This window comes from Pleurodeles waltl, chromosome 3_1, assembly GCF_031143425.1.
Source record: "Pleurodeles waltl isolate 20211129_DDA chromosome 3_1, aPleWal1.hap1.20221129, whole genome shotgun sequence".
NCBI lineage: Eukaryota > Metazoa > Chordata > Amphibia > Caudata > Salamandridae > Pleurodeles > Pleurodeles waltl.
In genome coordinates, this window is record NC_090440.1 from 632894503 (window position 1) to 632918569 (window position 24067).

At 41.7% G+C, this 24067-nt stretch overlaps 1 protein-coding gene across 1 annotated transcript in view; it reads left to right on the top strand.

The window, feature by feature from the left end:
* Positions 1-24067, top strand: part of LOC138284404 (mucin-5B-like) — a 528306-nt gene that overhangs the window by 198248 nt on the left and 305991 nt on the right. Inside the window, exons 8-11 of the mRNA XM_069223140.1 lie at positions 214-331; positions 3745-3883; positions 11699-11806; positions 12587-12656. Coding sequence (XP_069079241.1) covers positions 214-331; positions 3745-3883; positions 11699-11806; positions 12587-12656 — 435 coding nt within the window. The remainder of the gene's footprint in view (positions 1-213; positions 332-3744; positions 3884-11698; positions 11807-12586; positions 12657-24067) is intronic.

The following is a 24067-nucleotide window of genomic DNA, read 5'->3' on the forward strand; positions in this document are numbered from 1 at the left end:
TGACTGTAGCAAGAAATGAGCGCTGAACTCTTTACAATTCAGTGAAGTAATGGAAAATGTCTCTATCTACATTATAAGACATGATCACACCGTGCCTCAGAGCTCCTGCAAAGGGGACTGAGCCCCTGGAGCAAAGAGATAATGGGGGGGCACCCTGACAAAGGTGTGTAGGTCGATCTGGAGCTAACTAATCAGGATCTTTCTCTGTTTCAGGAATGATTCTGGATGATATAATGAATACTGGCTGTGTCCCTGTGGGTTACTGCCCCTGCAAATACAAGGGAAAAAACTTTGCTTCAGGAGATTACTATTCTACTCCTTGCCAAACCTGGTAAGAAAATGTATCTTTTTTTAGAAACATTATATTTGGATATTTTCAAACTATAACCACTTGAGATTAGGCTGCTCTAAATTTAATTGAAATGAGCCTGTGGAATGAGTGGTCTGTTTTGACATAGCAGTTGAAAATGGGTTTACATAGCACATTCCTTTCTCCAAGGAGCTGTTGTTAGTTGCCTTTTAAATGTCCAGATACTTTTTAGGAAACAACATTTATGTTAGAGATAACTCAAAGATTCTGGCCCTACCTGTCAATAGTGGTAGTCTGAGATCAAGAGTTACTCTGATATACATATATTATGGATGCCAGGGTGAAACAGCAATAAATCTAAAGAATAAAAAAAGTCAAAGGTCCACCAAGTACATAAAACACAAAGAGAATACATTAACTATCAAACACAAAATGTTCAGAAAAAGTAATAAAGCAATGGTGATGTATTGGACTTGGCCCTTTCTGCATGGCCATCCACAAATGTGTTATCTTCTCCCTCCTGCTTTTGACCCATTTGTTTTGACTGTAAGGATTCTGTGCCCTTTATGATTGCTAACCAGTGCTGAAGTGCTTGTGTTATTTCTTTTAAACATTGTGACTCTGGCTTGCACCCCATTGGCACATTTACATTTCTTGTAAGTCACTAGTAATGTACCCAGGGCCTGTAAATTAAATGGTATTAGTGAGCCTGCAGCACTATTTGTGTTACCCACTTAAGTAGCCTTTTAAAACTGACTCAGGCCTGGCATTGCAGCCTATGTGAGCAGTTTTAAGCTGCCATGTCTACCTGGCAAAATAAACCATCTTCGTGGCCTAACCCCTCCTTGTTAATTTATATAGGGCACCCATAGGGCAAGGTGCAGTGTATTTAAAAAGTTGAACATGTACTGTTATCTTTTGCATGTCCTGGTAGTGAAAAACTCTTACATTTGTTTTTCACTACTGCAAGACCTACTTCTCCCTTAGGATAAGATTACTTATCACATTTAATATGTGATACCTTTCAATTGGGAGAAGTTAGACATCTCAAGTTTGGTATCTAAAGAATTGAAACTTAAAACTCTCTTTATTGGTAAAGTTGAGTTTGATGTGACAATTCTGAAAATGCCACTGTTAGAAAGTTGGCATTTTCTTGTCCTAACAAGTTAGTGTCTGACGCCTGTTTCTTGGGTCAAATGGCTTGATTTTGGTGGCAGTTGTCCTTTGTGTATTGTCCCCAGACAATAAAACAAAGGGTAATAGGTGCTGGCAGAATGGGACATCTCTGATGTGATCAGGGGAAGGAGCTGTCACTTACCACACTTGCACATCAAAAAAGCTCTGCATGAGCACACTCACAAAATTCCTTTATGAAGCCAGAAAAGCTGAGGTCAGGGCAGAGAGTCAGGAAATTCCAAGCACGCCTGGGGGTGGAAAACTCCAGAACCTTCTCTTACTTCAAAGTGGGCACCACCCAGGTATAAAGACCTTCAGATTCAACTCTTTAGTACATTCCTGAACCTGTGGATACTGCAGGAGAAGAACTACTGTGTTTTTTTGCTGCCAGAGGGACTGCCACTGTGCTGCCTTGCTACTCTACTGCTTTGCTGCCTTCTGTCCTGCGTGCAAAGAAGAAAGACTGATCCTGCACCTTTCATCCCATGCTGAAGTGACTTCGAGGTCAGTTGACTGACCTCCTGTTCTGACCTACAGGGACATAACAAACTCCAGAGGTTCCCTGCAACTGCATAGCTGACCTGTCACCTTGACCTGCTTCCTGGACCTGCAGTTGGACATGTCTGAGCCCTGCTGGTTCTCCTAGAGCGAGTTCCTGATTCCCAAAAGGTGGCCCTTCAGTAATGAGTTTGGGGCTCTTCAGGAATGTGAACAGGGTCATTCATGGCATGATCTTACTGCCCGTGCCACCTGCAAACGTGAAGATCCTGTGAACCCGACTCTCTGTGCACACTAACTGTCCCTGGTGCCCAGCAACACAGTATCTGCACTTCGTACTACAGCATCGGCAGCTCTCGGTGACTGCCAATGTGACGCTCAAGCTTCAACCATCTGCAAACTCTGACAAAATCTTTCCACTACAGCAATGACTGTCTGCGGCACTTGGCCTTCTCTACGTGCTACACTGACAACCATCTGAATTCTGTCCCTGCTCCCTGCAAAAAAACTCTTTGCTCTGGTCCCTGTACTTCAATGCAGTTGGCCAGAACTTGTGACTTTCAGTCAGTCTTGCACGACCAGAGAGCCACAAGTGGCTCTTTGTGTATTTACGAGCTTTACTTAACTGAAATCTTTCAAATTGAATATCTCCTGTTATACTGTTTGGGTTTTTGTCATTTTGTTATCAAATAATATATGAGGTTTTACTCTATTTTTCTAACTTGATGTGGGATTTTTGAAGTTTGCAGAAGTGAACTAATGGGGCAGGGAGTTTCTTGTGTTGGATGAAAAAGGGACAATGTGGAATTAAGACAAGGGGGGTTATTACAACTTTGGAGGAGGTGTTAATCCGTCCCAAAAGTGACGGTAAAGTGACGGATATACCACCAGTCGTATTATGAGTCCATTATATCCTATGGAACTCGTAATAAGGCTGGTGGTATATCCGTCACTTTACCGTCACTTTTGGGATGGATTAACACCTCCTCCAAAGTTGTGATAACCCCCAAGGTGTCTTAGTTAATTGGGACACCGATATTGTCTAGTGTCTGCTGAGGGCCTCTATGTAAAACCTTTGGCCGTAACACATATTAATTTACTAATTAAGCACTTGAGTCTCCTAATGCTTCTTTAGTACTAGTTGAGGATCAAAATAAAAGTGAGGAAGAGCACTGTGAGGGGCCTCTTGTAAGAGTTAGGATCGCAGTGAATGTCCTTGAAAGGGCTCTAAAGCTAATTCTCGCTTTGATGTACAGTCAGATGTTGCACAGTGTAGTTAACTTGAGGCAAATGCCATTAAGATAAGTACACTGTCCAGCAGCACCAGCGTTGCCTGTCCCTGTTTAAAGGCACAAGCATTCCTCATTTCACACAAACGTCCCTGGAAATAATGAGGAATTCTTGTGCTGAAGGGAATTCTACCTGCATTTTCCCTTTTTTTTAAATGTGGATTAGATGGGGGTGAAATCAGTAGGAAAAGGCAGAAGCACAAACCACAGATCTACAATGAAATAAATGTGCTGCATGCATCCAAGTATAGCAGCTTAAAAATAATAATTTCACCCTACCATAGCTTTCTAACCTCTGGTGCTGTATTTCTCCCAATGGCTGTGAAGGTTCTTCAGATCTATTTGTGAGGTTAGACAGTGAGCAGAAACAGAGTTGATCAACAGCCGAGACCTGAAATAAAGCTGCACTAACATGGAGCATATGTGTCATCTTCCGTCTCAGAAGCATATGTTCTGTCATTATTCTTTCAGCTATTGCTCCGGTGGCCAATGGATCTGCACTTCACAACCCTGCTCAGGATTCTGCATGCTTGAAGGCGGCTCCCACATCACCACGTTTGATGGCAAAGATTTTAAGTTTCATGGGAACTGTCATTATGTCATCTCAAAGGTAACTAACGATCAGTGGCAGCTGGTGACATTTGAAAGGGGCCAGGCGGAAAGGTTGAGTATAACATGTATGCTGCAAGCAAAGTGAGCAAGCTTAAAAAACAAAAGTAGTGTTCAGGGAAGTTCTCCTCCCCAGAAAACATTTTGAAAAAAGATAAATTAATTTAGTGAGAATGCAAGGTTTAGGGGAATGTGTATTCTTGAAATATTAAGCACATTGAAAACTGCCCCAAATTGTACTCCATTAATATGTTCAACAGTTACATTAATGTTAAAATTTTACAGTACAACAACAGCAGGCTCTTTAAAGGCTGTGCTTGCCTAGTGCATTGCACTGCATGTGTCATTGACTTTGGAAGAAAATGCTCTAACCAGGCTTTGGGAAGTACCTATAGCTGCTGGATGCAATCAGTCACATAGAAATATTTGCAGACAGGTCTTTAAGTGGGATGGAAAAAAGGGGCTCTCTAAAAGGGAACATGTAAAATAAATATCTTTGATTTCCATTGTGTGCCACCTGGCCGGTATTTTGGTTTCTCTGAAATGTTATTGCATCAAGATATATAACACAACAATTACACACACTTGGAAGAAGTATTGGTCTTCAATTATGTGTGCTTTATGTTAGATGTGTATGTCCTTTTTCTAGGCCTATCTCGCCCACCTGCACATCTTCAACCTCATCTCTTTCCTCTTCAGCACTCTCTTTTTACCCTCCGATGAATGCACTTTATCGCATCTCCCTCACTTCACCACCCAAACATACACTGCACTCACTCACACTTAAGCACTTTATTTTCTTTTTCTTTTGCATTGTATCTATTTTGACATCTGTGTAGCTCCTTGGTTTACATTTACACAGAATTTTAATTGCAACTGGAATATATCACCATTATTCTGTATGCTCTGTAGAGAGGCCAACCCAATAACAAACATTTTCCTTTTCCTTCAGCCTCAGCACCAGAGCTCTCAATCAAAGCCCCTAATAAAGTCCTGGCATTACTCAAAGTATGCACTATACAAGAGCTATAAGATGCACAGGAAAACTACAAAAACACAACATGATGTAATAGCTAACATTCTTGTGAAATGCAAGATTAAAACATGTGAGCTACACATGGAACAAAACTGCATTTGTTTCACATTTTGTATTCCTAATTCAATTAATGTGTTTAGCATTAATGTTAAGGACATGAAGATATGGCCACTTTTAACTCCTTACAGCATGTAACTGACTTTACTACAAGCACATAATTCTCCCTTGGCACTTGACTTGAATATTTAAATCAACTTCAAAAGGGAAATAAAACCCTGCTCGTCTTTTGGATCAATTTCACGGGAAACAAAAAGCAGTTCCACTTTTAAAGGGGCCTGCGACCTGCAGCCAGCATGACCAGGTGTTTCAGCACAATATAGGTAATACAAGAGTAGCATTATAATACTTAACATTACTGAGGACAAAGCACCAAATCACATGTGCTTGCATACAGTCCTGACGTGACAAATGGGGAATAGGTGGAAATCTATGCCTGTGAATGACAGACGTCTGACCTCATGCAGTAATGCAGAGCCCAACACCCAAAACCGTGATGCGGACAGTATCACTGGTGTATAGTGGATGCCTACATAGACTATAATGGCAAAGAAAGGCTTTAGAAATGTAAGCCCTGTGTCATGTGTCACATTGCAGAAAGCTCATTGACTGCCTGGCTTCTGTCTACTGCTTCGGACCAAGGCGGGGGCAGGTTGCCCGGGACAGACAGCCTAGACTACATCAATTTGAACATAGATAATTATGTTTAGAGATACTCTTGTATCTTTAAATAAATCAATCTATTACATATATTTTGAAGTGTAAATGCAAGAATTCCAGAGGGGGCGCAGATCCAGAGCCTTAGTAAAGAAACCACCCCTGCTAACTGTCCTCTGCACTCCATTCTGTAAGCAACATCAGCAGTTGTCTAGTAGTAAAAGCAAGGTGAACCAAGGTTAGATGAAAGTTCACAGAGTGTGGGTGTTACCTGCACCATTGGGGTGTTTTAAAATCTACAGATACTCCTCCAACATTCTCTCAACACACAGAGATCAGTCTATTTAAATACTACAATTTATAAGGTAGCTATCTAGAGGGAAGAAATGGGACTCCCATCAATGCTTAATTTGAGCAGGTGGTTTCCGGTGCTCGGCACCATCACTTATTTGTCAACCTCAGCACTTATGTAAGCTACTACATGGTAATGATGTTTGTGTAATTTAGAGATGAGCAAAACAACAGTTGCTTATTAATCTAATATAACTGATACTTGTTACCCAAGCCATTCGTATAGCTCTGTGGGCCTCAGACAGTCCGAATTGTCCAACTTGTTGGAGTGTGGTTAGTATTTGTGCAGGTACTGTAATTGGCAGTGCTGGTCATGGCACTGAGTGGTGCAAGCTGTGGTGGCCTCCTGACGAGGGACCTGGCACTTACTGTTTTTTGTACAAATTAAGCACTGGGTATCCTAGACTCCCTAGCCTTTCCTTTGTAGGCGGGTGCAATGACTCACTGCACTCACCTGCAAGGGGATCTCTCTCACTTATTGAAAGTGTAGGCAGATTTCAGCCCGCATTGTGAAAAATGGAGCAGCTTTTAAACAGCTGCTACATATTTTATTTGAAATGAACTACCCTGTGGACAGCACAAGTTTGCGGCTGACTTGGCGGTAACTGATTCTTTCAGATATGGTGCACTGTCCGTTTGCAACAGGCGCTTGTTTGGAAAGGTGCACCATTGCACAAACAGGAAAAGTGCACCATGATCATATTACTATCCCAGGTATCTTCTTGTCTATCTCACCCCTGAATTACAAACATAGCAAGGGCCTGTTTATATTTTGTATGAAAGACAGGTGAAAACATGCAGAAATAGGGCCAGAAACACTGATTTCTATGTTATTCCCCACAAACCTGTAATCACCATTACTTCCTTTCCCTCAGAAGTACTAAGACCCAAGTAATGATAATTCAGGATAGTGAAATAATGGGGATAAGCCTGAGGTGCTCATATTTGAGGCCTATTGTGTTTCCTTAGGAAAATATGTGTTCAAAGGACAGTATCTCCGATTCACTTGATTCATACTGTTCGGAGTTAAATCCCTATGCAATGAGATCTGTGGGTCTGACTTTGCCAAGCAGATGAATTCCAATTTCTCTGGGATTATATGCAGATATCTACTATTTTCTCAGAGCTGGTGGTAACTTTGTGCGAGGGGCTAAGTGATGGTAAGGGGTAGGTGAGGTGAGTGAATAGTGTGGAAGTGGGAAGGACAGGATGTTTTCTAGCAATGGGAGGGGGGCAATAAGTCCATGACGGTGGCCAGCTGCACAGCTGCCCATTCCAGTGTGGTTTTTAGCAGACATATTTTACATCTGTTAAAATTAAGCCTACTGTTCGGCACCCAGAGATTCCAGTCCAGAAACGCCGGACCATTATAATTGAGGAGGGCTGAATTCCACCCAGGAATTCCGCATTACTCAACATGGAATAAAACGTAAGTGATGCTTTAAGAATTATTATGCCACATGTTTATTTGGGTGCATATAACACAAAAACAATGCTTTTCTGATGGAGAAGGGCTTGTTGAAAATCATAAGTAACATGCTGTTTGATAGTCAGTGGCAAAATGAAGAGAACATTATTTAAGTAGGTAACTATACATAGAGCGCATCAAGGGACACAGCTCTACTTTAAAAAAGAAAAACATATAATCTGTGAGGAAGTCTGAGATTTTTGAAGATACTGCAAGCAAGGTATGCTAACAATGAGCCATGATTGAAACAAGTATGTTTATCTTTCATGGATAGACTCTTTGTAAGCAACAGGACGTGATTATTTTCAGGAATGTTAAAATACTGCGTTATTGCATTTTTAATGTTCAGGTTTTGCTTGGTTTTCGCAAATGATAATTAGACATTGAACAATGGGCAAGCTCAGAGATGTTTTAAACCTCCCTATTAGACCTTTCCTTCAACCTTTTGAAAGCTGAATTTAAAGTGCTATACGGTATAAACAAACATGGCAAATTAAATGCTACTAGTGAGCCAATAGCACTTATTATGCCACCTACTTAAGTCCCCAGTTAAATCTAGTCTCAGGCCTGCCATTGCAGCCGGGATGCAGTTTTAAACTGCCAGTTCAACTTGGCAAAAAAAAACTTTAGCCTCAAACTCCCTGTTATAACATATAAGTCACCCATAGGGTACGCCCCAAAAACCCCACAGGGAAGGATGCACTTTATTTAAAAAGCTGGACATGTACATTTAAGTTTTATGTATGCTGGTAGTGAAAAAATCACAAATATGTTTTCCACTGCTGGGAGGACTACCTCTCCCATAGCATAAAACTGGGTCACCTCATTAAATTTAATGAGTGATAACTTTTGTTTGAAAGCAGATAGAAATGTGATGTTTCGACTCTAAGGAAGTGTAATTTAAAATCCTCTTTAATGGTAAAGTCAGATTTTCACAAGTCACAATCCTGAAAATGGCACTTTTAGAAAGTCAGTATTTTTTTGTTCTAATCAATTAGTACCTGCAGCCTGTTTCTAGCTTATGTGACTAGGTGTAGTTGGAAGTTGACCATTGTGTATTCCCCCCAGACAGTCACACAAATGGGAGACTGGATGTTGGCAGGATGACCATCCTGACAGGATGGGAGGGACGGAGCTGTGCACAGCCCCATTTACTCTTCAAATGCACTGTCTCAGACGACCAAAAAAGAACTTCACACTAGCCTTTTGTGACCCCAGATATCCCGGGGCTAGGGCACGAAGGAATGAAATTCCAGGCAGTGAGCAGAAAACTCTAGAAGTTTCTTTCACTTTAAAGCTGGAATCAAGTATGAAATTAAGGTCATCAGACTGTCCTGCTGCCTGTGGCCTGCTGTGTATACTGTAGAGTTCTGCCCTGCTGCAGCAAGAGGACTGTGCTGCCAAACAAAAGTCCTGCCCTGCTCCTTTAGAGGACTGCCTTGCTGCCGAAGGCCTGCTTAGAAATCAGGACCACAAGAATGACTCCAATGGCTAGCTGGATGGCCTCCTGATCAGAAGCTCTGTCACAGAAAGGGCACCAGCCATCTTTAACCCATACCTGACCCAACCTGAGTGGGCCTGGACTCTCAAAGCGGTGCCCCTCAAATCCTGGACCCTTGAAAGTGGTGCTAAGGATGCCCAGATAGTCCATATCCAAAACTTGGGACTTGAATTTTCTGCCTAAAAATGCTCTGAGAACCATAGAAAAGACCGGGTGCTATCTGCTCGCTGATCCGCCCAAGGTGCATCACCAGTTGGCCAGACTTTGTGGTAGCTCCTGCTATGTTCTCTGCAGCAGCAAATCCTGTTCAGCTGCTTCTCGCAGGCAAAGCATCTGTCCCAATGGAGCCCTTATCAGCTACAGCCTGCAGCTTTGTCCCACTGGAGATTTTCGACTTCCAAAGAAGAGACTACGTCCAAACGTAAAAATATTCACTGTGAATTCTTCCAGCAGCTCTCCGATGATGATTCTTCCTCCTCAAATATCGCCAGCTACCTTGGTCCACTGAACTTTACCTTCTCAGACATTTTTCTACAAAACAAATCTTCTATGTTCAAAGGTGAGAGAAGACCGGGTCCAATCCACTTCATGTATCCCAACCAAGCTCCATTTTGGTCAGCATAACTTTTGGCATTGCCCAATCTTGCATCCACAATTGGTGCTATGATTTTTTTAGGTGCTAGATTGTTCTGACATTATTTAGAAATCATGACTCTGCTTCCACTGGCTAGATTTTTGTCATTTTGGTGCCAAATAATTTATGAAATTTTACTCTATTTTTCTAAGTGTTGTATTTTTCTTGAGTTGTATTTTCACTTTATTACTGTTTAAGTGCTCCATAAATATTTACAATATTGCCTGTATGTTAAGCTTGACTGCTTTCGTCGCAGGCTACCAGAGAGTTAAGCATGGGTTATTTATAGTGACTTAGGGCCAGATGTAGCAAGATGCGATATGTAGCAAGATGCGATTTTGCGAATCGGAAATTGCGAGTCGGTGCGACTCACAATTTCCGATTCAAAAAATCGTATGCAGAATGGTGTCTCAGACACCTTCTGCGAATCTCATGGGGGTTGAAAAGACCCACCTCATTAATATTAATGAGGTGGGTCACAATCTGCGACCCCCTTGAGATTCCCTGCACTCACAGGGATGGTAGCCTGCTGGAGATTTCTTTTGGGGTATTGCAGCCCGTTTTTCTTAAAGGAAAACGAGTTGCAATACAAAATAAAAAATTAAACCATTTGATTTCATTTTTTCCGAGTAGGTAGTATTCCATTGGACCACTGCCTGCTCTGAAAATTTTTTTGGGGCGACATTCACAAAGGGGAAGGGGTCTCATGGGGACCCCTTCCCTTTTGCGAATGAGTTAGCACACACTTCAAGTCGGTGCTAACTGTGAATTGCTTTGCGACTGCTTTTGCGGTCACAAAGCAATTCTGCATCGCGGTGTGAGTCGCAAACAGGAAGGGAACACCCCTTCCTATTTGCGAGTCACATTCCCATTTGGCAAGTCAGTACTGACTCGCAAAATGGTAATGGGCATCACGAAGGCCGCTTTGCATGGCGCAAACTGCGAAAATCGCAGTTTGCGCCATGCAAAACGGTTCGTACATCTGGCCCCTAGTGTGGTTCACACTGCCAGAGATTTTAGCTATTGCTTGTGAAGTGCTCACATCTCCCTCGACCAACAACTCAATTTATCACAGCCCCCTTCAATTGTCAGCTAACAATGTGCCCTATTTTATTTTTGAATAATCTGGGGGGTAGGGTGTGTGTCTTTGAGGTGGACTGATCCTATTGTGAGATCGTAAAAAGGGCAATACTCTTGTGTTTTCCATCTCTTTTACTCAACAGTTAATTTCTGCTCAATGCATCTCAGTGTGGAGTTGAGTAACACCCTTTGTCTTTTAAAGTAAGCTTAATATCAGATTCGGGAAACAAGGAGCGGATTAGTCCTGGATTTGCAATTTATATCTAAAGTACACTGTAACTATCAAAGCCTTTCTTGTGATCAAATAGGCTGTGCACAAAAGATAGTAATGCCTGGTCTGCATTCCATTAAAATGAACATCGGCAGTTTCAAACTGTTCAACAAGAACCTCCTGGATCATACCCAGGACCTTGTTCCTAGGAGATGTTTGTGGCTTCATGCTTATTGTCTGGCTGTACTGTGTTACATCTAGTGGTTCATGAAAATCAGTATTTTGCCTTTGCTAAATGTAATGATCCAGTAGAAGAGAAGCAGTGCTAGTCATACTGCAAGGCAATTTTAGGACGGTACCAAGGACGCCCACAGCAGTCAGAGCTGATGACTCACAAGGTGAACTAAAATGACAGCATTAGGGCACTGCATAGTGTTGATGACATAATGCTAAGCAAAAACTAGAAGGAACACTTACCCATGTTCCGTGTATTACGATAACCATGGCATGCGAAAAGCTTGAATTCTCAACATCCCTGCATGTTCCCAGCTGCAAATGGGCACCAGTTTTGCCATGCGATTATCACACTTGGTCTAATTCCTATAAAAAGGAGGATTAAACTGAAATTTCGAGTAGTAGCATATTTTAGGTGAACACTCGGTGATGTGGAGCATAGGGTTTCATACAGTCTGCTTTGCGGTTTGAAAGGTGTTTACCTTTGCTATGCCAAGTGCACGAAGGACAGTTGAGCCTGCCAGTCAATTTAAAGGACAATAAATGCATGATTTATTTTCTTATTTTCATTTTTTCTGATGACTTAGAGCAACGACCTTGCGGAGTCCTATGCAGTTCTCGGAGAACTTTACCAGTGTGGCATGTCAAGCACCGTGACCTGTTTGAAAACAGTTTTCTTGGTGTTAAAATATAAGGTGAGGACCCTGTAGCCAAAGTCAAAGTGTAAAAAGCGGGTGACTTCGGTGAACACTTTGCTTCGCATGTGCACGTTACGTGCAATGATACTGATGGTGTCCTTATAAATGTATGAGGTAAAATATCGAATCTAAATAATGTATTGAAAAGAAGGGATTGAAGGGGTTGAAGGCATGGTCTTGTTGCATATGTTAAGTTGTAGGATCAGTTTGCATCATGCATGTCTTGCTGACCCCACACATTTGAACATGGGAAAATTAAAGCATTGAACCTGCACCACAAGGACAGCAGAATCAAGAAGTAAGGAGGAAATGTTTGGAGTGGTTCGCCCACTGAATGGGAAAAAACTGTCATGTCCATTCCAAACATTGTTGAGAAATCTGATCGTTTACAAACCGAGACCGAAGCAATTGATGCTCTTCACAGTCCCTTAATAGAAGGACTTATTAACTCGCGCATGCATAAAAGATGACGTCTTTTACACCATCAGAGACAACACAGAGTCCCTTCACACATCTAGGGCTCCCAGCATGTGCCAGGCGCCATGGTATGTGATCCTTGCATGGTATAATGATGCACCCCTCTACATGGCTATTCACCTTTCTCATTATGAAAGGCATCTGTTATACCGTAAGTGACAATAAGCACAATGCCTACACCCTAGCCTAAATGGGATAGCAAATACTTTTGCATACAGCAACACCTCATGCCCAACCAAGATACTTCTCATTTCTTGCCCTGATCAGTTTTCTCTCTTGTCTTTCTGTATCCTTCTACAGGTCGTAAAGGTTTGTAACTGTGGAACTGTGTATATCAATGATGCCATTGTGGAGTTGCCTTTTTTTGATGGTTAGTATTGATTCACTTGTGATTTCGTTGACTCCTTTACTGCCTTCTTTTCTGTACTGGGGGGGCGGCGGTTCAAAGTCATTTTCTTAATACATCTTGAACTCCTAACACTTTCGAGTCATCAGGTTCGGTGCTTTCTTGGTCTAAGCCAATGTACAGGACACTTCCATAGTAGAAAATTCATTTAAAGTGTAATTTCTGTTCTAGATATTTTCCAATTACTAAACCTCTGTGCCAAGAGGATTGTGAAGGTTTCCATCTTCATATTTGCTCTGGCTCCAGACAGATTCAGCTATTAACTCATGTTATGAATACTTTAAAAAAGCACAGTAAAGAACAGTATTGAGCGAAGAGAGGTATAGGGGACCGCGTTAGCTGTGGCTTTCTGCTGTTTTTCGTTGTTTGCTATTGCGTATTGCGTATGGCAAGTTACAATGCAGATCCGACATAGCTCCTCGGGTGTAAATTATTTATTTATTTATTTTCTAATTGTGAGCAACAAGAATATTTTCACCAGAAATAAGGTGCATAGAATCAATGATGATACCTAAAGACTTTGTTTTGGGTAGTGTACATAGTAGATTTAAATGACAATTAGCTTCTGATAGATGACACTAAGGTACAACTCAGATTGACGAAGACAATGCAGTGTAACTGAACACTAGGTAAAGAGATAAAGCACATATAAATGGCATTCAGTGTTTGTAACTACAGGCGAAAGAGGCATTAGGCATTTAGGGCCTCATTAGGAGTTGGGTCGTCCGCCGAACTTCCGACTGGCAGGTTGCTGCCACACTGGCTACCTCCCCGCCAGACCCATTAAGAGTTTCCTGCTAAGCTGGCAGGCAGAAACCTGGGTTTCTGCTCTCTAGCCTAGTGGGAAACAGGCTGCAGCATTGTCTCTGGCTCGTAATCGTTGTTTATAAATTCAAAAAGCAATTTGGAAGCTCAGTGTTTTCGGATGTGTCACATTTGATGACACCACTGTCTGGGAGGATTGTGTGCTGTGTTTACAGCTAATGTAAACAATCAACCAACACGTGTCGGCTGTTTTTTTCATGGGATTAGCTGTTCATTGTACAGTTTCCTGAATCTTGGAAGAATTCAAATTCCAGGACGTACACTACTTTTGACTAAGCATTTCTGAATGGACTACAGGAATAATGGCCATATGTACGAACATATTTTCCCATTGACACAGAATGGGCAAAACTGCTTGCTACATCTGGCCCTAAATGTGGTGTGCCATGGTATTTTGAAACATTGTAATATTACGTGTTGACTGTCTCTGGTTGACAACACCACACCCAGAGCGCTGGGTGTGATACCATCTTGGCACCCTCGGAAGGACGACCTTTTTTTACCAATTAACTGTGCACTTTCTCACTTTGTATACAAATAAGAAGTTCGAATTATCTGCATAGCCACTCTTTGTATGTTATAATCATCCAAGTCAATGCTATGTCTCTACTTTGATACATTGCTAATAGCTTCTTCTAATTTGCCAAAAGAAATTAAGGGACTGCTGTCTAGAATAATAAGTACACTGTAGTGTTAAGGGTATATTGTATTTTCAATTTTATATTATTGCACTTACATTTTTGAGTTTGAGAATGTTTTTATTGAAGTATAGAAAGTAAAATAAGCCAACCTGTTGGCGATTAAATATAAAAATGCAATAGACTAATTATATGTTAAACCCTGCATTAGTTTTGCTCATAAGAAACATGCACCAATATTATTATGGAATTGAATGACATTAAAACATTTGGAAATTCGGTTCAGTAACATTATTAGAGAACCAATAAAATAAAACTGAGATGCTATTAAACAAGTAGTTTCTAAATGAAAAAATGAATTATTTGGTTTTGTCCTGGTGAGTGGATTGAATACTATTAACATTATGTTTGTGCCCATAGTTTTGAATCAAATTTCTATATTGATGGTACCGAACAGTATTGCAAGATGGTACCCACCACTGGTAATAGGGCCACAATCACAATATAAGGTCCAGTCACGGGCTCAATAAATTAATCCCTTGGTCAACCCTTGGTAGCTTGCAACGAGCAGGCAGACTTAACTTAGGAGACAGTTGTGCAAAGCATTTAAAAACACAAATACATTGTGCAAAGCATTTAAAAACACCATTACTTTGAATAAGTACGACACAATACACAATAAAAATCCAACATTAATTTATAACAATTGGAAATATGTATATGATTAAAATGACACCAAAATGATGAAAATGAAATCTAGGGAAAAAGAGATGTGAATTTTTAAAGATTAAAAGTAAAACTAGCGCTTTGAAATAAATAGCACTCAAAGAGTTAAAAAACTTGCAAGGGAGCAGGACCAAGTCCAGAGATCAAGCCACCCACGATGTAAAACTTTTACACTTACCACCAGAAGTGTTTCTTGATACAGGAAAGCAGTCCACTGCACCAGCCCAGGGTTCAGATGCTTTGATTGGCCTCTTGGGTTTTGGGACTACAACTCCCACAATGCACCTGGTCAACTTATGGAGCTTTTTACAAAAGTTGCCCTAAACTTCTCTAAACTTTCAGAACTTCTTCCTGAAGTTCCTCTTGTGGATTCAAAGTGTCCAAAACACCAATCCAAGGGTCTAGAAACTCTGAGGTGGTACTTGGTATGTTCGGACTTCGTTTACCACAATGCACATGACCAAATCCTTAAAAAGTCCCCTGAATGCTGTCCAGCAGGTCTCTTCTGGCAAGAGTTGATGCAGGTAACTCTTGGTAACACCATTATACCTGTTGCTTACAGGGAGTCTACTCCTTCCACTTTCAAAGCAAGCCAAAGCCCTTTTGGGGCTGAACAGCCAAGTGTACAGCAGGTGCAGTACTTAAGAGTGGAGTCGTCTCTTGTGCAGTCCAGGGTCCAGCAGGGTAGTCCTTCTTCTCCTTTTAGTGTCAGGCAGGGATCCCTTGTAATGCTTTTGAAGCAAGGCAAACTCCTTAGGGCTGTAGTTTGAAAGTGTGCAGGTTGTGTAGTCCTTATAAATGTGGTCCCCTTTTGTGTGTAGACCAGGGATTCCAGCAGGGCAGTCATTCTTCTCTTTTTTTCCAGGAAGAGATCTGAGTTGCTGGGCAACTCTCCCATCTTTATTCTGTGTTCCTGAGATAGCAAGCAGGGGGACATCCTTAACCAATGGGGTGCAGGGTGGAACCTTCTGGGGTGACCACTTCCTACAAAGTGTGGGAAAAAACAATCCCAGAAAGCAATATTCTTCAAAAATCCAGGATGGGGACATTTTCTCCTGAGGGGTTAGATCAGTATAAGCCATTCCACTAATGTGGCTAAGTTTCCAAAACATTTCCCTTCAAGCCCCCTCATTAATCTAATTACTGAGGCTCCTGTTTTGCTGGGAGTGCATGATATGGGGGTAAGGCTGTGTCCTGTGAAAACTGTCATTCCATCTTTGAAGACCAGTTTGGCCCCTCCATCCCCATTCGGTCATTCACTCTGAAGCTTACAGTTCGTTTCCCACAGGAAATCCTTCTTCTCAAGGCAAGTCACTTCACACCTCATTGAGAAAGCTTGGCTCAGCCTGGCAGAGACTGGCCAATCAGAGAAGAGCTGCTGGAAGGCAGAATTTTGGCTCACTGAAAAAAAGTTATATAACTCATATTCTGTGATAGTTATAACAAATCCAACAATGACAAGTTGTTGTATTAATTTTAACTACAATTTTGAGTCCAAGAAGCACAGTTTTAGCTTTTTTCTAGCAATAGTTATATATTGATAAAGTATTCCCATGTTCACCTATGGGGCTAATGTACTACATTGGGGAAAAACAAGATTTGCAGTTTTTCCTTTACCAGGGTATATAAAACATATTTTATATTGTTCCTGCTTATTGTTTCAAGGCACTCTACCCCAGGGACACCTAGGGGAGACCTTAGAGGTGATGTACATGTAAACTAAATAACTTTGAGGCTTTGGAAGTACTGTTAATTCCAAAGTTGAATTTGCATATAAACTTAATTTAAAAGCAGCCTGCAAAGCAGAGCTGGCTTTTTAAAGTGAAAGCAGGCACCACAGCAGTGCACATGTAAGTGTATTAAATCTACTGGGCCTCTAAACCTACATACCCTACCATATGTTAGAGACTTACAGGTACGTTGTCATGCCATTTATAATCATGCCTAATTTGAATACACTTTTCAGCAGAGCACATGCCCTCGGTCTGATTAGCAGAGCCCAGGGTACCCTCAGAGTCAGAAAACCAGTATCTAGTAGTCACAAACCGGGGAAAAAGTGGGGGGACACTGCAAAAAAGGACTTCTTTCTCACACCCACTAATCCCCTTAAATCTAAAGTTGAAATTACCCAAAGATCACGGAGTTGTAAAGTTCCTTGAATGCTTTGTATATCATCTACAATTCTTCTTAAAACAAGGTGGATATTAGCAATTAAACTCGGAAAATGTTCAGTTACTTTGTTGAGTTGCTATTGCAAGAACCCCAATTTCTCTTTTTCAGTTAGAGAAAGTATAGCTATGATTCAAATGCCACTTCTAACTTTTCCTATTCGTAAGACATTTGTCGAATATTGTGTCATATGTTTGATAATTTTCTTGAAAAATAATCTTTTCTGCCTTCCTCAATCTGGTTTTAGAAGTATAGTAACATTAATAAAAATGTTTATCAGCGACACTGGGAGGAAAAAGGTCTTATTTGCACTCATCAGCTTCTTTGTCAGAAGAGCTTAAAAAATGTCTGTCTTCTCCAACATAATTCCATATTACTTGAATGCGCAAGATGAGAAACTAAAACATGCGGTGGGAGGTGCATCCAAATTTATTTCACACATTATTTCTTCTAATGTTGACAGTACCTTCGGAGAGGCTTCACAGTTATATTCTTCGTTTACTAACTTAATATTTCTATAAATAAAAACAAGCACAAAGGACAACTACAACCAGACACAATATTGAATACAACAAATAAGAAATATAAATGGAAATATGCTTTCCCATACCAATTGGATATTGAACTCTTGCAGTTGGATTCTACCCTTTCAACATTTTTTGCTTTTTGGAGCACCTGGTTTTGAAATTTCTTTCTGTGAGTGAGTCCCACCACATGAGCAGTAATCATATAGTAAACAGACTGCGCATGTTGTTCTCCATTTAATATAAAACCACTGCAAAGCAGCAAGGGTAAGGGGCACATGGCTAGTTACACATGAACAGGTGTATACATGGGTGTGCACATATGTGAGGGCTGTGCATGAAAGAATACTGTTGTGCACAGCTCAGTTACTGCACACAGGTAGCCTGGAACAGTGGAGGCACTGCAAGCTTAGATACTGACCTGGGGCAGGCCTTATAATATTAATGTATACTAATAGGGAAAGTCAGTATGATTTATGTTTTTTTCTGTAGTGACACTTTATTATACACATAGGAAGAAAACTAAACTGCCTTAGGGTGCAGTTTTGCTTCCCTTTGGCCTACAGAGACCAGTGATGTACAAATTGGGGTGCAACTTGTGCAGGAAAAGCAATTTTACAGGTTCCACAAAGATATTTGCACAAATGATGGGTCATCCAGAATTGTCATACTCTAAGGTCCAGCTCAGGATCAGAGCCCAGACCTTTTGTCACCCTCCTGTGCAGAGATAATTGTATTTCTCCAGCAGCAGGGACAAAGGCCTCTCCCACACAAATAGGACACTTAGCAGTGCTCCATACAGCTTCTGGGGAAGAAAGGGCTGGGGCAGAATGATCTGCATCAATCAATCAACTGTCACACTGTAGCAGGGATGGATCTTCTCAAGTCCACTGAATAAAGAAGAGAGCCCAACACAGGAGGGGGTCTCCCTTTGACATTCTAGCAAGAAAGCCCCTAGCAGTGATGTCAGTGAGGGGTGGAGCTGAGGCTCCCAAAGGACATGTGACTAGGGACTCCTGGTTGTCTCCATTTTGAATGTTTCACCATGCTGTGGAGGAAGGTTGGGACAGGGGTTGAGAGGTGACTTGGAACCCTAGGTTTGGCCAGGCTTCTGGAACCTTCCATTCCCCTTTTAAAAACTCTTGCTTATTGAGGAGACAATCTAGTGCTAGGTGATTTCTCTGTGCTTCACTGCTGGACCGTGGGGCCACCATGGAGAAATGGAAGGAGGAGCCCCCTGATACCCAGAGAGGACTAAGGACCTTGCCCAGGTGACCTCAGGACCAGTGTGACTCCCCCACTGTGGGCTGGTCCCCTAAAGCCCCCTAAAGAGCATTTGGGGGAAAACCCTTGACTTTCCCACCCAGAGACAAAGACCAGGAGGAAAGCTGGCCTGCTAGTCAGGAGAACTAGCTCTCTAAAGACTACACCACTTTGGAAATAAGGAGCTCTGGTGCAACTGCCCCGGGTGACTAGTGCTTGCCACCAGAAGTAAAATTAGCTTTGGTTTGTCAAAAACAGTCCAAAGGGACCCAAGCTATGACATTTTAAAGAGTAGTGACATTTGACCTCTTTTTTACCAACCAAGGGTGTGGGGTTCTGCCACTGTTTTCACCAATTAACCCCGAGGTGGGCCAGGACCTCGGGGTCAATCTAAGGAAAATGTAATTGTATACACCCAGGCAAGATATGTGAGTGGGCCCTCCTCCCCAGGCTCATTATTTCTGCAAGAGGCCCCCATCTCCCACAGGGGCCAATGCTTAACATTTTTCTGAAGAGGGAGCATGTGTGGGGCCCCTCCTCAGACTCATCTGTGGCCCAGGGACCTCATCTTCCAGGCTGTATTTGTTAAGGAGGTGGCCAGGAACCCATTCCTTGCCTCTGAGAAGATGATGATGTGGGAGTGCCATCTCACATCGCCCAGTGGTGGTGTGTCTGTCCCGCTCCCCATGTGCATGCCTAGGAGGAGCATATGGGCACCACAGGGAGGAGAGTCTGCCAGCAGGAGACACAGAGAACTGCCAGCTCCCACGAAGCATAGAGGAGTGCTGCTCACACACGGAGGCACCTGAGGCACCCAGGGGTGCCTGGGTGACATCATCTGGCACCCTACAAAAACACAACAATCAAGAAGAAGAGCTGCACAGTGTAAGGGTGCATGGCAAAAACAAAGCAACAGCTTCCCCCAGCACAGTGGGAGAATCGCTCATCAAATATTCACTGTTCCTGGAGGAGCACCCCATAATGCCCTACTAAACTCTTTAATTTCTTTCACACAGTGGCCAAAGGGTGGCTGGGGTACCACCAACAAATTAAAGAGAGTGGGGGGGGGCTGTAATAGTGCCACAACTCCCCCAACATATGGCTGTGGTGTCCTCAAAACCAGGACCTCTCTGGAAATGTCCTAATGTTTACAAAGCACTCCTCTGGCTGGAGCTTTGTTTCTACAGTTGGGAATGTTTCACCCCAAGGGGCTGACTGAATGTTTGCAATTATTGTGTCCTTAATATGTTTAAATAAGGTACATGTATTGAGGTGCACCCTAGGGGGAAGTTTATAGTTGTATGAATGCCCTTATTTTAGCATTTTCATGGCTGGAACGTTTATAAGATGTATGCAGAAACTTGATCATTTTAAATTCTTTATTGATCTAGTAATACTGGCAGTGTTTATTGATCACAATGCATATGCTTTATTGACATTCCTAAGTGCACTTACACCTGATGATTATTATTGGTGAATGTATTTACCTACTAAATGATGTCTTGACCAAGCCAAAAGAATTACGCTATATGTTTGTATAACCCCTTTATGGGGTGAACGGTTATCAGGCAATGCCATCTATGGTATTTTTTTATCTGGCTATATACATATTTGTAAGTAAATGTGAAGTATTCAGTAGTGTGTGTAATACATGATTTTTTTCTATTTCTAAAAACACATTTAGGGGGTCATTCAGACCTTGGCGGACGCCGGAGGCCGTCCGCCAAGGTACCGCCGACAAATGACCGCACCGCGGTTCAAACATTTCCGCTGGGCCGGCGGGCGCTCTCCAAAAGAGCGCCCGCCGGCCCAGCGGAAATGCCCCTGCAACGAGTACGCCGGCTCAGAATTGAGCCGGCGTAGTTGCAGGGGTGCGACGGGTGCAGTTGCACCCGTCACGTATTTCAGTGTCTGCAAAGCAGACACTGAAATACTTTGTGGGGCCCTCTTACGGGGGCCCCTGCAGTGCCCATGCCATTGGCATGGGCACTGCAGGGGCCCCCAGGGGCCCCGTGGCACCCCCTACCGCCATCCTGTTCATGGCGGGTTTCCCGCCATGAACAGGATGGCGGTAGGGGGTGTCTGACATGGAGGATTCAATGGGGCAGCTATAAACCGGCGGGAGACCGCCGGTTTACCCTTTCTGACCGCGGCTGAACCGCCGCGGTCAGAATGCCCTTGGGAGCACCGCCAGCCTGTTGGCGGTGCTCCCGTGGTCGATAACCCCCTTAGTGGACAATCATTTATTAAGTGTTATTTTTGCATGCCAGTCAATCGTGATTTCTGCCTACACCACCTCCCCTGAGTAGGCTTTGGACTGCTCTACCTCCATATTCTGAAAGACCCAAGTGCTAAAATGAGGTGATGGCTTCCCAGTAAGGAGAATCGTGGACCCATTACTTGCACAAGCCACACAACGAATAACCCAATTTCCTATAGACACATACTGTGCACTGCACATGAGAACATGCATATATGCACAAAAGGGACAGAACGTGAAACTCATATATAAATAATCAAAATGATTAGACATACATATACAGACTATAATATGATACACAGCCACCCAGTCATAAATGCAGTCGTACAAAAATACACTTGTATATACACACAGGGAACTAACAATATGCAATGAAATACAACCCTTGACAAAAATACGGATTTGTATTTGCTTCAGTCATATTAAAGGAACAAACATAACCCAAAAGCACAACAAATTTACACTATGTAAATTCTATCTATGCAATGGTAATAGCAAATAAAATAAACAAAATATTAGAACGTTGTTTCCTTACTCCTTTCCTTCATTTTGCCAAGAAGTGCAAATTAGTTTCAGGTTTGGTGAAAGAGCATATCCATCGTTTGGGGTCGTTGCCCAAATAGGGACCAGGCTCTGATAAACAGGCAAGCCTGTTCCTAAACCATTCATATAATAGACAGATATGTTGTATAGAAACTGCAAACTCCTTCAAAAGCAGTAAATAGCTCGAGTGATGGGGCACCACATAAAACAAGATACATGTGCTAAATTCATTAAATTGTTTTGTGATGGGTGTATTTTAGTTCAGTTACTTTACAATTGTAAGTGCATAGCTATTGTGCATTTGCATGTTTAAGTATACATCCGTTAGAAGTAAGCAACTATCGGGACCTTATGAAAAATGCAATGACGCGCTCTGATTAGCTGAGTTTTCCCTATTGCTCATAAACATAACTGTATCATTTTTCAGTAGGCAGCCCTCTTGTTTCATTTGCATTTTATCATAAACATTAAAATGTTCGCTGATCAAAGGAGGGACATCAAAAGAATTATTTTAACTCTTAAATTATTGAATGTGATATAAAAATTGCTCACAATGGTGCAACATGTTCATTTTGAAAACGACCTATTTGTAAGAGAAAAAGGGTCAAAGTCAATAGATTTGGATTAAATATGTTCTAATATGTTATCACAGACAAACACAGGCTTGCCTATGAACACTCGATTTGTGCTGTCTCCGTGCAGCCTTCCTCTTTCTGTACCTCCTTTGACTGTTAATTTGTAATGTCTTCGCTGCAAAATAAGAGGCAGACGGAAAGATAGGGTGCACTGAAACATCGTAATTTTGCACATTTAGATCCAAGATAAGTACAGAAAAAAAGCTATGTGGTAAAATGGCATTGTCAAATTACATGTAAGATGTTTGCATGAGTATGCCATCACATTTATTTGACAGCACGTTGGGGTACCTAGTCTCTGTTGGTGTAACATCAGCATGAGTTAGGAGCACAGACCACAGTTAGATGTAAACATTTCACTTTCTTCCCACAGTTGTTGAAAGGGGTTGACCAAGAGTCAAGTTCTGTTTATGTTTGTTTTTTGTGTTGCTGGCATGAATTGTAGAAGCAACTAAATCTCTCTGTAGTTAGACCTACAAAGTACTCCTGCTGTTGAGGGCCATCGGTGGGAATACCACAAGCTGTTGTTGTACTATACATAATTAATGCTAATTCCTTCCAGGGGCATTAATCCTCATTAAAGCATGGAGGTATGGACTCTAGGTTTTCTTACAGAAAACTTCGCACAAGAGCAAGTTGCCAATCTAAGGTAGTAACTTAACCTTAACTCCAACACCTCATTCACTCATTATGATGTCACACATAACATTACATCTATCTAGGATATGACTATTGTGGATGCTATCCCATATCTAAATGGATATAGTGTAGAACACCACCATTCTATAATCAAAGTGCAATCATACTTTTTTATATAAGGAATATGTAATAACGTAAGGTGACCAATCATTGGCACGCAAACAAATCTTCACTTACTGTCTCCAATGATACAGTCTTCTGCTAAATACCAGTACATAAAGATATGAAAAATCAAGTGTGAAGTTATAACCACATAAAATCCATGGATTGCAAAGGAAGTCTTCCTTCATCTTCCTTCTCTTCAAAAGACTCCAGTTACATCTAATACTTTCAACAGCATTCATGCACAGACCTTCCTTAACTGACAGCTCCCTCTCTACTGACTCATCTGCCACACTGTGTATGTTTCCCAATTTATTGCAATCACCTTTCTTTGTTGGGGTCATCAATCCCAGATTTAATTTTCCAATTCCCATCCATCAGTACCACTTACTTCACCCAACCAGTGAATGTCTGCCTAATGACATATTCTGCAACATTATTGTGTGGTAGCATCCATAATCATAAAATGTACCAGGGAGAAGTTGATGATGTAGTATTTTCTCTCCAATCCATACTGTTATCTCTTGGATGTTGTTAACATACATGCTCTACATTATTTTTCAAACTCTTCCTGAAAAGCTACTTAACTCTCATTAGGTCTAGTCTGGGATATAAAGTGTAAAATAATGAAAATAAATATAATTTCAATTCATTTAAGTCTTAAATCCTCATTGGCACACTTCCCGTGGGCCTCTATTACAAGAAACTGATCCATTGTCATCGATGCATCAGATTTCTTGTGTCTGCTGCACATCCCCTAACCATGCCAAGGATGCACTGTATTTACAAAAAAAAGCTCCTTGGAGCACATTTTCACAGAAGTGTCAGAAATTCTGACGCATCTGTTGGCGCTAAAGTGACGCATTTCTGGGATGGCGTCCTTAAACTAGCACAACTCAAGCAATGCGAGCAGAGTCTCATTGGAAAAAACCCTGCATCAATTTGAGATCAGGCAGAAAAATGTTGATGCAGTAAAGTTATTGAGTTAGGT